Source organism: Pristis pectinata, chromosome 8, assembly GCF_009764475.1.
Source record: "Pristis pectinata isolate sPriPec2 chromosome 8, sPriPec2.1.pri, whole genome shotgun sequence".
Classification (NCBI taxonomy): domain Eukaryota; kingdom Metazoa; phylum Chordata; class Chondrichthyes; order Rhinopristiformes; family Pristidae; genus Pristis; species Pristis pectinata.
In genome coordinates this window covers 73,376,262-73,390,390 of record NC_067412.1, presented here as the reverse complement: position 1 = coordinate 73,390,390, position 14,129 = coordinate 73,376,262, and the positions used below count along the sequence as shown (strand labels likewise).

General features: G+C 40.0%; 1 protein-coding gene across 1 annotated transcript in view; it reads right to left on the bottom strand.

Moving 5' to 3' along the window:
• frmpd3 (FERM and PDZ domain containing 3) overlaps positions 1-14,129 on the bottom strand; it is a 92,964-nt gene that overhangs the window by 10,977 nt on the left and 67,858 nt on the right. Inside the window, exon 12 of the mRNA XM_052022313.1 lies at positions 5,458-5,593. Within this exon, the coding sequence (XP_051878273.1) occupies positions 5,458-5,593 (136 nt within the window). The remainder of the gene's footprint in view (positions 1-5,457; positions 5,594-14,129) is intronic.

The window sequence follows — 14,129 nt, the reverse complement described above, 5'->3', positions numbered from 1 at the left end:
TGACAAGAAATTATTAATGATATTACATTGCTACTGTAAAAACTTAAAACAAATTTAATTTATAGAATGCATGTAAATTGCCATTTAAACATTGTGATTCACCTCACAAGCTTGCACATCTTTATTACTTCACCCACATTTTTATCTTGTACTTTGTCTCAATTGACAGAGAAAAGCTGTCCATTTGAATCAACCAACACATACTAAAAATTGTCTGCCTTTTTTCCACCCATGAATAAAAGTTATTTGGAAACTTCTTTGGTAAACCACTGGAAATGTGCACAGATGTAATATTTTAAATATTCTAGATAACTGCAACAATTTGTGAATATCTGTGGTTTCAATATGTGTGTGATATAAACTCAAATAAATGATTAGTCGAGGTTTAGTAAGGGAAAGGGATTTGAGTTGAGTCATCCTTTGGTTTACAACTATTCTAGAAGTCTGGAGTTTAAAAATGTAATGGGCACTATTGTCTTTCTGTAAGCAAGACAGATTCTGAATGTCACTATGATGTGATGTTGGGTTGATAAAATTGTGCTTAAAATCACCCACATATTTCGGGATTTCTTATCCTTACTGGTGAAAGATTTCCCATTGTGGTGGACTAGCTGCAGCAAACTTTCCTTGCACCTGCAGTCCCTGTGTAAGCTTTTAGCTAGTATTTCTGTAAGGCAGCCTAAAGGTTTCCCAAGGAGGGACAGAGGGAAAAAATTCACATAATACTCCTGACTGCCATTGGGTTTATTTAAATGTGATGGGGGCATTAAAATCTTTAATGAAAAATTTGTTCATATGGGTATGCTAAAAGGTCAGCTGAAAACTAAGACCTACTAATGAGAGATGTACCCTAAATAAAAATTTAAGTATTTGAAATCAACCCCTACTTAAATGACAATTAAAAATGGTTATACATTTACTGTTCAGGTATCTCAGCTGCTTTATGGTGAACCTCCTAACTTAAATGGAACTTCAGATTTTAGTGAGATTTGCATATCTGACAACACATTAATTGTGGTGTAGACCAAGAGAGAGTCAGAGGGAAATGCATCATCTCCAGAAAGGCATGCAGGATCTGCTACTATGGCTGTTGATGAAGGTAGATGCCAAAGAGCAACTCCAAGAGTTAAAGAGCCAGAAAACCTGGCTCTTTGATTCTAAGCTTCCAGGATTCAGAGTCCACCATATTGAATGGGTTGAGAGATCCTCACAATTCATCTTCCAGAAATTTACTAGGGATCTCTGTGATCAGAAGCTGAAGAAAGAGATTGGTTCAGTGTAATCCTTGTGGCTTACATACTAAGCATGTGTACATCCTGTCTACTGGGCTGGACATTTTGAAACTACAGAAGGTGCAGCCTTGTAGAACCTCCTATATTTTAACTTGGGTGTTTTGGGTGAGATCAAGGGGATGAGGCTCGATCTAACATTAACTCTGGATGAGCTGACAAATTCTATCCATTCCTTCAAGATGAATAAAAAATCTCAGGAGTGATAGTTTGCTGGCTGAATTGTACGTTACTCTGTGGGACTGGATTAGCCCAGACCTGCTGGAAGAGTACAGAATCCAAGAGAAAGGACAAGTGTGATCCTCATCTGCATGCAGAAGGAGGAGATGAACGAGATCAGTAATTGGTGATTCATTTCACTGCTTAATGTGAATTACAAAATGCTGTCCAAGGTCATCGCCATTTGAGTCAAGTCTGTCAACTGGATCAGATCTGCATGATACTCAAAGGAAGATTACTGACAGCCTTTCACTATTCAGGGATACAATTGCCTATGTGAGGAGCAGAAAGGTGAATACTTTCTTGGTCAGCTTGGACCAGGAGAAGGCCTCTGAGTGAATATTGTATGTGTACGTGTACTGTCCAAAATGGGTTTAGGGGAAGGGGAATCTGCAATTGGATCAATTGATCTACCCAGGTACCATTAGCAGCACAGGCTTCATCTTACTTCTCATTCTTTGATGGTCCTACAGAACTGAGAATAACTTGCTTTCACTATGGATCATATGTGTTCTGAGGTGAATGATAAGGCTAATGTAGGTCCTGCAGATGCTAGTACAGATGAGGCAGAGTGTGCCAGATGGGATGTCCAGAAGGATGGCTTGTGAGTAATGCACTCCATTCGCCATTTACACTGGGTTTTCGAGTGCTTCCAAAGTCAAAGTCAAAAAAGTCGAGTTTATTGTCATGTGCACAAGTACATTATGCACAAAATGGAGATACGAGATTCTGCAGATACTGGAATCTGGAGTAACACACAAAATGCTGGAGGAACTCAGCAGGTCAGGCAGCATCTATGGTGGCAAATAAACAGTCGATGTTTTGGGTCAAGACCCTTCATCAGGGCCCTTCATCCTGATGAAGGCTCTTGATCTCAAATGTTGACTGTTTATTTCCCTCCATAGATGCTGCCTGATCTGCTGAGTTCCTCCAGCATTTTTTGTGTTACATGTATGCACAGGTGCAATGCAAAACTTACTTGCAGCAGCATCACAGGCACATCGCATCATATAAGTAGCATTCACAACAAAAACATAAATTAAACAAATTAAACACAATTTTTACAAGTATGAACACAATTAGAACAAAATAAATTCCATTTTAGTGCAACGTGATCAATGTGGCCATAATGTTGCTAAACTCTAGTGACTTGGGTTATGCTGGTTGGCTCAAGAACCGAATGGTTGAAGGGAAGTAGCTCTCCTTGAACCTGGTGGTGTGGGACTTCAGGCTTCTGTACCTCCTGCCCGATGGAAGCTGTGAGAAGGTGGCATGGCCCGGATGGTGGGGACCTTTCGATGATGGATGTTGCCTTCCTTAGGCAGTGCCTCCTGTAGATACCAACATATGGCCCTGAGGTTCTCAGTGCCATCCACTTTGAGCTGTTGTGAGCCAGGGATTCCAAGGAGACATTGAGAATATCCTTGAATCTTTTCCTCTGCCCATCTGGTAATCTAAGTCCTAATCGACAGTGGAAAAAAGAGAGCTTCTCAATCAAATCTGGAGTTATTCAAGGCTGCTCTCCTCTGCCTTGTTTATGTGTTATATCAGGCTCTTTGACAAGTCCACTGGGAAGGATGCAGGTATAAGAGGGGTCAGGAAGGATGCAGGTATAAGAGGGGTCAGGTCCCCAGATAGTGGAGGCAATCAGGTCGAAGCTTTCCTGTATAGGGACGTCATCATCGTCTTCTGCTTGGATCCACCATCGTCTGCAGATTGATGAGCATCTGTTTAAAATGGCCTTTGGAGCCATAGTGAATTCCATCAACTAATGAAGCCATGTGCTTTGGCAACAGGCCCATCTGATCCTTTGTTCCCTTCACTGTCAGGTCTGATTACCTGAAGATGTGGGGAATGGGGAATGTGGTTCAGAGGAGAAACGGCATACACAAAGGATTGGGTGGAACAAATGGCCAAGGTGAAGCAGAAACTGGAAATATGGAAAGAGAATTCCATCTCAATTGCAGGACTAATCTGGTGAGATGCTTATGGTATTGCCGAATGTAATGCAGGTGTGGCCTATACCAGGCTCCTGCACAGAAGCAATCACCCATGACTCTTCCCTTTCATCTGGCAATTCAAGACCAACTGTGTCTCCAGAGATGCAATGTCCAAATCTCCAGAGAAAGGCAGAAGGGTGGAAATGTACCCAATGTACCCTCTTTCTAATGGCTATCTTTATACGTAACCATATCAAGCAAACAAACACAACAGGTGCCATTATATATGCTGAGGTTCTATTTTTCCCAAGTGCTGTGATGGATTTGGTAATGTTGCTGTGGAATGCTTCATTTAGTTGAACCACCTATTTCTTGTAGAAGAGTTTGTGTGGAAGAACACCTTTGATCATATCAATCAGGCAAAGGACTACAGTCAAAGTCATTTGGCGGAATGCCTTATCATCAGAACTTTCAAGTAAGCATCAAGACTTTGATTGGCTATTAGGGACAAAGGCTCTCCCGGTCAGATCCTTTATTGAGCCTGACTCTCAACCCCACTGCACGCTGGCCTTGAGGTGGCAATGTTGTGTATGTGACTATATTCCTTCTGAATTTGGGTTTCCAAGAAGGGCAGAAAAAATATGCAGTGCTCTAGGTTGAGCTTCGTCCTTGATTGCAATTAATACAGGATTCAATGCTCTTTGGGTATTCCCAGGGATGCACACTGAGACAAACATCAGTGTAGTGAAAGACGCTCTTTGGTCTGCCCAAAACCTGCAGGTGATCCAGTTCAAGGAGCTGCCCACAACTAAGTGTTGCAGATTGGCATGTGGCAAGTTCCAGGGCTATATGCTGAGGGATGCACTGAAGCTTGGAGTAGCTACCACATGGGCTCTATAGCGAGAGGCCATAGGTTAAGGTTCTCCCACCATTGCACACTAGAGGACTGGAATCCACAGAGAAAACCCTCAGATTAACTGTTGTGTAAATTATGTAAAAGAAAAACTGACGAAGAAATAACTTGAATCTTGTACATAAATGGGATATTGTTTTGTACTGTGAATGGCAACATATGAATGTACTGTATTATATATTGTAAATGTTATGAACAAAGTACATATTTGAAAGAAAGAAAATTCCTCCATAAATACACCGGCAACCTAGAAAGTGATGAGAGGAAATAATATTACTTTGAAATTTGTAATGAGGTGTGTGTAATGATAAGTACACAGATTTTGTTTCATAATAGATTTCATCTGCTCTTAATGATTTTTCACTTTCATCAAATATTAAGGAAAAAAACTGCTTGAATAAAAATGCACAAACATAATTCTACAGACTGGAAGATTCTCTGTTCAACTGCTTCACTCTGTTGTCAAAGGTGATCTTAGCAGGACCAATGACAACACTGTATGAGAGTAGAATGGGAAATCTCAGTCTGAAGTTTGCAGTTTGTGTATTCAGCCCCTCTCCTCCCCCTGTAAAAGTCAACGAAGCAGTGTTGTTGCACTGAGGTTACAAGTTATTCACTAATTGTGGGAATGGTGTTCCCTCTTGATTGTGAGAACGAATCTGATTGGTAGGTATAAGGTGAAATCTGACCATTGACGGTGCATAAATTTGGGTGAGGAATAACTAACATATTCCTGCATATAGGTGACATCCAGTTTGTGAAAACAATACATACACACAGTGTTCTCTTTCTCCACATTGCACCTAATCCAGAAGGTATCATTGCAATATTGCACTTGATCACATTTTTAAACACATACACTTCCATTCATATTCAAGACATAGCTCAGTGAATTAAAATGCCCGATGAAAAGGTCACCTCAAGCAGTGCCATTACTTTTGCATTGTAAATAGGCAGACTTGTATTCATTCAGTTTAGGAGGTTGCTGTGACATAATGACCAACATAAATAGTGTTCATTGGAATCCTTATCAGCAAATGTGACTGTTACCTGCAAAGGAACTTCAAAATTGAAACTATTAACGTACCAAGCATACCTGCCTTGTTCACTTGAGGCTGCATATTGGCACTACAAAATATCATCTTCTTTGCGTCAATGAATAATCTGTAATAACCTGCTATCAAGCAAGCAAAATTTACAGCTTCTGTTGATTCCATCAACAATACGATAGGCTGGAAAAAAAGTATAAACATTAATGTTGTAAGTCATTTACTGATGGGCTTCACAAGTGCATTTCAGTTTTCAGCACAGTATCAGAAATTGCTTCAAGTTCCCATGGTGGTCAATGGAAACTTCTAGTGTGGTAATAACTGGGAAAGTCTGGGCTAACCAGTACTAGGAGATGGATAATGTGTCTGTATGTGCGTATCTTCATCTGAACATTGTGTGAGGACATGGTTGCTGTTGGCTATGATGCAAAGTGTCCCTCGTCCTTTCATTTGAATGCCCTGCTAGCAGACACTGTTCTGGATGGCATGATGAGGAAAGAAGGAAGGTAATGTATTTTATTAGATTGGGTTACTTAATGACAAATGTACTGCAGCCAAAAATTTAGAGGAAATTGGTATATTTATGAGTGTACATTTAAGAACTGTGCATACCACATGGGATGACTTTTGATACATTATTGTACCAGCCACTTCTGTTAGTTGAGCATTGACTATCCTCAAAAGAGGATGACTTATTGGTAGCTCCATCCTTATTACTTGCCGTAGGGAATAGCAAAACTGCATTGGCAATGAGTTTGGGATGATGCTGCTTGAGGAAGTACAGAGCAATAACCAAAATAATAGAGAACAGGGTTTTCTAAGTAGAGCAGTCTTGATGGCAAGCAGTGGACTTGATGGATAAGTAGACAAGCTTCAAAAGTATTAGTGGGCTCTGCTATATATCTTTTCATGGAACAACTGGAGATGTTTCTGAGAGGTAAAGATATTACTGAGATCCCTAGGAGAGGACACAGAGCAATACAGCCACACACAGAAAGGGGAAATCAATAATGTTCCTGGTAGTAGGGCTGAAAGTGTGTGAGATAATGGTGAGCTTACTCGTACTATGATGAAGTGCCTTCAGAAGATATTTTAAAAACATTGAGTGAACAGTTTAACCCAGTGCCTACAGGAAATGTTGATAGTTACAAGTGTGGTATATGCAACCAGGAACCAGAAGAGATGTTTCATCAATATGCAGTCAAGCTAAGGACACTAGGATAGAGATGTGCATTTTCAAGATCTTATTCTGAATGAATTGGTTAATAAGAAAATTTGGGCAGAACTCCTTGGTAATATTCAGCAAGCATGCAGGAAAGCCTCCTTCATGGAAAAGATTTTCAAGAATATGGGGCATCTTCACTCAGGGTGTGATTCTGGAGTGTGGCTTTCAGCCATGTGTAAGACAGCAGATGGGTGGTGCCTCAAAAGTGACCAGTGAGAAATCCATGGGTAAAATGGGCCTGAAAAGCCAGAAAGACTAGAACAGTTGTGTTGCTAAGATCCCATCATGGTGGGGGTTGGGAGTGGGGGACTCTCCACAGACACAGGTGGTGATTATAAGTTCACTATTGAGATGGTTGATGAAAATAGTGGTCGACATGGGTAAAGACAACTCTTCAGTTGATTGCAACATGTACGAGCAATTGTTTACTGCAACTCCTTTGGGAAGCAGCAGAGCCATTCTGCAAGTGTACTGTGGGGAGATCTTGCAGATCTGCAGTGAAATGTTATACACAGTCCAGTACAAGAACATGGTGAGGAAGATGAAGATGACTATGGCAAACTGTGTGAAGAAGCTGATCTCAATGAGAAAGGACTGACGGTATGCCCTGCATGTTAACTCTAGTGTTGGACATAAACTTAAGATCTGCGGAAGTTTTTGCCATCTTTTGAATATCTTTTTGCTGACTAATGCTTTGACATTATCATTTGATACAAGACCAACATTTATGTTAATCTGGGTGCCAAGCCCATTCATTGTCAGCCAGGACTGGTTCCCTAGCTCTTAAGGCTCAGGTGGAGAAGGAGCAGCATGTTGGAAAGGAATGGTGATTGGGAAATCCTGTTGTTGGTGGTTCCACGTCTGTCAACATGATATGATTATATGGGGTGATAAATTTATGCTGAACAGAACTATTGATAATAAGCAGCATCTGCTGCCTTTCTCACAGGATTTATTTGCAAAGATGATATCTTCAAAATATTTCAGTAAGATCTCATACCCAAACACAATTGAATGTGGAGTCAGAGCTACCTGGCATTAATATTCTCAGAGGGTTGTATGCATACACCATATTGGTGTTTGAAGTTAAGATCTTTCAGTCTGTAATGGACAAAATGCTACAAGGGAACCAAGGTGTCTATATAAACAAGATGATATTCCCATTGCCACAGAGACCAAATTGGTGGAAGTTTTGGCAGGTTTTACAGAAGAACAATGTACAGCCAAAACAGAACAAATGTGAATTATGTATGTAGTCTAAAGTTGTCTTTTTGGGCTTTTAAATTGACACAAATGAGCAGAGCTTATCTCAGAAAAGGTGGTGACCACATTGGATGCTAGAAAACCCAGTAATGTAATCGGGCTTTGGTCTTTCCTTGGAGTGCTTCAGTATAATGCAACATTTTTAAGTTTGTCTATCATATTGAGGCCCTTTATAAGATTGCATGAAGGGAAGCTGGCTCTGGGATGAACAACAACAATGGCTATGTAAGCCATGCAGAGCAAAGCTCAGTAGTTAATCTTTCCAAGTCCATTATGACTTACAGAAGCTACTATTGCTGACCAGATTCTTCCAGCTGTGAGATAGGTGTGGATGTGACTCATTGTGGAATCAAATCATGATCAACTGATTGCATGGGCTGTGAGGAAAACTGTGTGTAGGTATAAAAGGAAGCTTTGGTCATTTTGGGGTTTCTTGTTGGTAGGCACTTCACTTTGGTCACAGATCATAAACCACTGGTGGTGCTTTTTGAGCCACAGTCAGCCATTCTGATGATTGTGGCTGCACAACTGCAATGATGGGTTGAGTTGTTGCATCTGAATTACTCCACTGAATACCGCATATTGAAGCAGAATGCTACTGTTGCTGCATTGTTAAAGCTGCCTTGTGAGGAGAATATGTTTGATTTGGAAGAGGCTGTTTTTCAATTGCAGTTTGTTGTTGATGATTGTTTTCTGATCACAGCAGAAGAAATTGCCAAGGCCACTCATATGTAAAGTCTCATGAGCCAAATGTATGAATCTTATTGGGCTGGACTGAATTGGAGATGAGACTCAGGGGGAGAAGGTGAAATGAGCTGTTGACAAACCAAGTTTGCCTGTATTCAGGCTACAGGGTAGTGGTTCCAATGGTACTATAGCTGGCATACTGTAGGACATCAATGATCGGCATTTGTTCATATTGTTAATATTAAAGCAGTAGCCAGTGTGTATGTGTATTAATTTTGAGGCTGAAAATTTGGTGAAGTTGTGGTTGGTAAGTCAGAACAGGAGCCTGTTGCTATACATTTTTCTGGTGCAAATGCTGAGATGACCAGCTTGTTCCTTTTATTGGGTGCATTTTGAGTTGCTTCAGCTAGTAATGGACCATTTCCTTGTGTTGGCTCACAGTAATTTGAAATGGTTGGATCATAGAAGCTTTTAAGTCAGTTTATGCCATAAGTGGTATCCCTAACAAACTAGTTTCTGATAATGGTCCACAATTCAGTGGTTGGTACTGTTTGGCACATTTCACCACTCTAATAGAATGTGACATATCTTAATTAATCCCATGTCGTCCAGCATCTAATGGGAAGCTGAACGACTTGTCCATGTGGTGAAGGACACCATGAAGTGATAGTTGTTTGACAAAGTGTATGTGAATCATTGGTTGGCATTGCTTCTGCTTGCGTACAAGACCACATCATGCTCCACCATGGGATATTCCCTACCTGCATTGCCGAGTGGTTACTGGCCGACTTTGATGCAGGCTCACTTAGAAGGACAGGAGGAGGAAAAGATGAAGGGCCAGAAGGATAGTCCTTGATACAAAGTTTGGAGAGGCAGTTTTAGATGGGAGACATTGTGAAAGTACTCTGAATGCCAGGCTACAATCAAAATAGAGCAATGGAAAGTCTGCAGGAATACTGTGAATGAGGTGATACGTATCAAAATATTTTTGTGGATTAATTGTTAAATGGATGAGGATGGTAACCAGGTAGCTGAGTTACAAGATCGGTTTTATGATAAAACCCCTAATGGGGCAGGACATGATTTAGGAAGCACCAGAGACCCAATACTGAATGGATAATACACAGCCTACAGGAAGATGTAATCCATCAGAACTGAGATCATCTGGAGACTTCAAGCCACCTTTGTAAATGAGGGGATCTCGAGAGTTAAGAAAATTCATAGATTAATTCATCCCTTATCTTGTGATCTTGTGATCTTGTGATAGTTGATATTTATGTATTTCTATGGAAACATTTAATCTGGTATATGCATGCATGTGAATAGTTATTGATCATTTCATTTAATATACGTAGGTTGTGATTTGCATGGATCTGCTTTTTCAGGAAGGGGAAGCAGTTTAATATATGTCAATGTACCTTTAAGAACTGTGGCATGACTTTTGATACATTGTTTTATCTGCTTGGTGAAGAAATTTGAACCCGATTGAAAGCAAGAAAAAGCATGCAACATTGAAGCAGGCCATTCAGCCCAACAAGTTTGTGTTGATATTAACTCTCTGGAAATCAAGTCATATTAACCACAGTGTACTATGTTGCTATGTCTCCTTTATTCCCTTTACTTTCATTCACCTATCCAATTGGATCTTAAACAAAAATGCCGCTGCAACTCTGCGTTAAGGTGACGCTGCAGCAGAGAGTCTGAGAAGATTCAGGGCTATAGTTTTTGGCTCAATCATTCACTTTTCAGGGGAATGCAACTTTGCAACTCGGCCATTTTCAGAACATTATTCCTTTAATACATTAAATGGTCAAATAATAGAACCATAAAGATAATTTCAAGATTTTATTAATTGGATTTAATTCCTTCAGCATTAGAGAATAATCTGGAATATGTTTCAAACAAGAAAACGTCATTGTGCATTACCTTCCTTTCACCATCATTCCTTTAGGGGCCTTGCATGGCTGCTCAAAAGTGTAGTTTAGGGCTGGGATTCCAGCAGGATGGTGGTAGCAGTGGTGGTGAATCGAGACATTTTCATTTCTAGTTCAGTACGATGAGGTTTGCACAGGCCCAGCATTGTATGAAAGCTCTGAAGAAGTGCCTTACTCCAAGCTGCTCTTGCTGTCGACTCAGCAATATGTCAAAAGCTAATGTTCAGCACAATTCAATTCCCACAACCCCTACTCTCCCTCCAACTAATACACATTAACCTTTTCTGAAGATGCCCTGAAGGGCTATATCAGCACAATAACTCAAAAATGTGATAATGCTGCAGAAAGCAACAAGCAGGGTTGATAGCATTGCAGAGAAATGCCAAAATTGATGCATTACATAAAATAGAATTTATAAGCATTTTTATGTTGTAGAACAGATAGACCATTAAACTCCTATAAATGTATCCTTCCTATGGCCTGGACTTAATAAGTACTTTGTTACAAATGCACTTTGCTCTAATTTATAAATAAATTGATGCTTCTGAAAATAATCGGCCAAGCACAGTAAGTTGCTACCTTTTTCTGAGTGTAAAATCTGACATGCAGCAGGATATGAGTGAGATAAAGGTGAAACCAGTTTTGGTTTGCTTTACCGATGCTCAGAACTGAGAACTTTACTAAATATTTTGTGCACATGAAAAAGTGGGAAAAAATTCAACAAATGCTAGCTCTGCAGACTGATTCACCAGAGGAAAATAATAAAGGTATAATTAAAGAAGAAATTTCTTCAATGAATCTGTGAAAATTAGTCCATAGTGTATGGTTGTACATTTTATGTTTGAAGTGCAGTCACTGTTTTGCATGTAGAGTATAGCAAAAATTATAATGTAGTGAATTTGTGTATCTATTTTAAGGTAGACAAACACTTTTGGTCAACTCATAAATTCATAGCAAGAAATAATACACCAAAAGAAATGCTAGGAAATATGACTGAAAGTTTTATGAAAGAGATGAGCTGTGAGCAAGAGAAAGGAGATTGATTTAGTTAGGGAATTATATTTTTTAGGGATTAGATATTCAAAAACATGATCACCATTAGCAGTGAGGAACGGATTTCAAGGTGTTCAAGAAAGTAGCTAGATTTGAAAGAACAGTAGCCTAGATATTCAATTGGACAAAATCCATTTACGTCCATTTTTAATTTGCAACCTGTACATGAAAAGTAGGGCATGTTTTGAAGTATTTGTGTCTATTTCCCATTGAAGTCCTGGCCAATGGGAAACTGGACTGGACACGCCCTGTCATGATTCACCCTGACATTGTTATAGTCTTACACCATGAAAACAGGCCTTTTGGCCCAACTTGTTATGCTGACTGTGTTGCCCAGTGAGCTAGTCTCAGCTGCCCGTGTTTGGTGCATAGCCCTCTAAACCTCTCCTATTCATGTACTTACCTAGATAGTTTTTAAATGTTGCTAATGCCCCCATCTCAACCACTATTTCTGGCAGCTCATTCCAAACATACACCACCCTTTGCGTGAAGAAGCTGCCCCTGATGTCCCTATGATGAACTATGTCATTTCCCCATCATAGTTCTGCATATGATGATGTCATCAATGTGTGCTGAGCCCGTTATTTAATGACTGCAATTGGATCAAAAGTTTGCAATGAATACAAATAATAATCCATTATTAACTTGCAATTCAACAAGGAGCACATCATTGCTGATAGTTTTGAAACCTGCATGACTTAATATCTTGCGCTGGTTTATTGTGTATTGAAAATCACCCCTGCAATTTTTATTCATGTTAAATGTCACTGCTGGCAACCCTCTGCACAAGTAAAGGCTTCAATGGACTATGGGGACTCTGGAACACCCATGGCGTTGGGGAAGGGTTAGTCTACTCCATGCTTGGGGAGATAATGTTGCCCTCTTTCTGTACTTTTCTCCCAACCCTGAGGCTGCTACGCAGACATCACGCTAACTGTGCCGATCCAATCCCCATGGACTGGTATGTGAATGGTGTTGGTATTGCTGCTTAGCAAGGAATAGTGTCTGTGAAGTGCATCTCTTAAAAGGAGTAAACTACAATAATGATTTCTTAAAGCAAGAATGTCTCAATATTTTGATTTTTTTTCAGGTAATTTCTTATTTGGTGTTGGGGCAAAACATAGTACCTATTTACGACACCAAAAGAAAGTGAAATCCAGTTTCTAGGAAAAAGAGCTTTTAAAAGTTATAGGGATAGAAAGGGGCAGCCCACGGAAGCATTAAAATATGAAGTTCAGAATTTCTACGTGATGCAGTAGATCATTGGGAGTAGGCCAGCTGACTAGGATATGGTGTTGGATGAGACTTGGAGAGCCCAATGAGCTGAAATCTATAGGGGGAGAATGGGAGAAAACATTGCAATAACCAAGTATTGAGAAGAGTTTGGACAACGAGCGCTGAGGTTTAATGACAATGTATTAGGATGCAAAGTCAGCTTTCAGTCAATTAGAACAATGAGGCTGCAAACAGTCAAATTTACCCTGACACATTGCTGATGAAAGGTGATTGAAATCTGGCAAGCAAGTACGGTTTGTAGTGAGAGCTTAAGACAGTGCCTTTGGTCTTTCCAGTGTTCAACTAGAGGAAATTAGGTCTTGTTCAAAGCTAGATATCAACCAAACAACCTCTTTGATTGTGATTAAATGTTTTAATATAAATTTTGTGGTGCCAAAATTCCTAGCACAATGGAAGCCAGTATTTAGGGCCATAAGTCAGTCATGCTAGGCATTACCAGTCACCTGCCATATAGAGTAGGTGGATGTTGCAGAGGCAAAGTCCCAGTAACACAAAGGACATTGGATTTGGTTAGGCTCGCTAGGGCCACAGAAAAACCTAAATATAGTTCCAGTATTTGAGCTGCTGGAGCCGTATTTCACGTAATCAGGATTCTGGCCCAATAGCCATGATAGTTTCTGTCTATTAAAAGGAAAACTGCTTGGCAGCTGCATCAGGCATCTGTATATTGATCTAGTGACACCACTGCTTATTTCATGGTTTTCCCTTGGGTTTCAGTGCTGGAGATATTCATATGTTTTGAAAGCTACCCCCATCTGCCATTTATGAATGTTTGCCAAGGAAACTGTAATTGAACTCTAACTAAATAAGGGTATTCTGAAAGCTAACTCTTTCCATCTGCTGGTTTGGGAAGATCAGCAGCAGGTGCAAAAGAGGCATACAGCCAGGAAGAGCTGGTCAGCATGGTTGTTACCCAATGCACCTTACACATTCACAATCTTCAAAGGGCCATTAGAATGAAAGATAAAGAGTCAACTCATACAACACCAGCCACCTTTTGTTATCTAGACATTGGGCACTGACTGCAGGATTGCTGTTTTCTTGCTGCACAGTGCAGGATAAGGGATGCTTAATATTTGGAAAGTACATAAACAGATGGCAGACTTTCGAGCATTCTACCACTCTTGTTCCACCAAGCTTACATTGTAAAGCAATATTGTAAAATTAAGTGCTAATACAAACAGTATTTAATATTAATTGGTATAAGCAGTACTTATTTGGTAGCCTTTCTCAGCCAAGGTAATCTCTTCTCCTCCCCTGT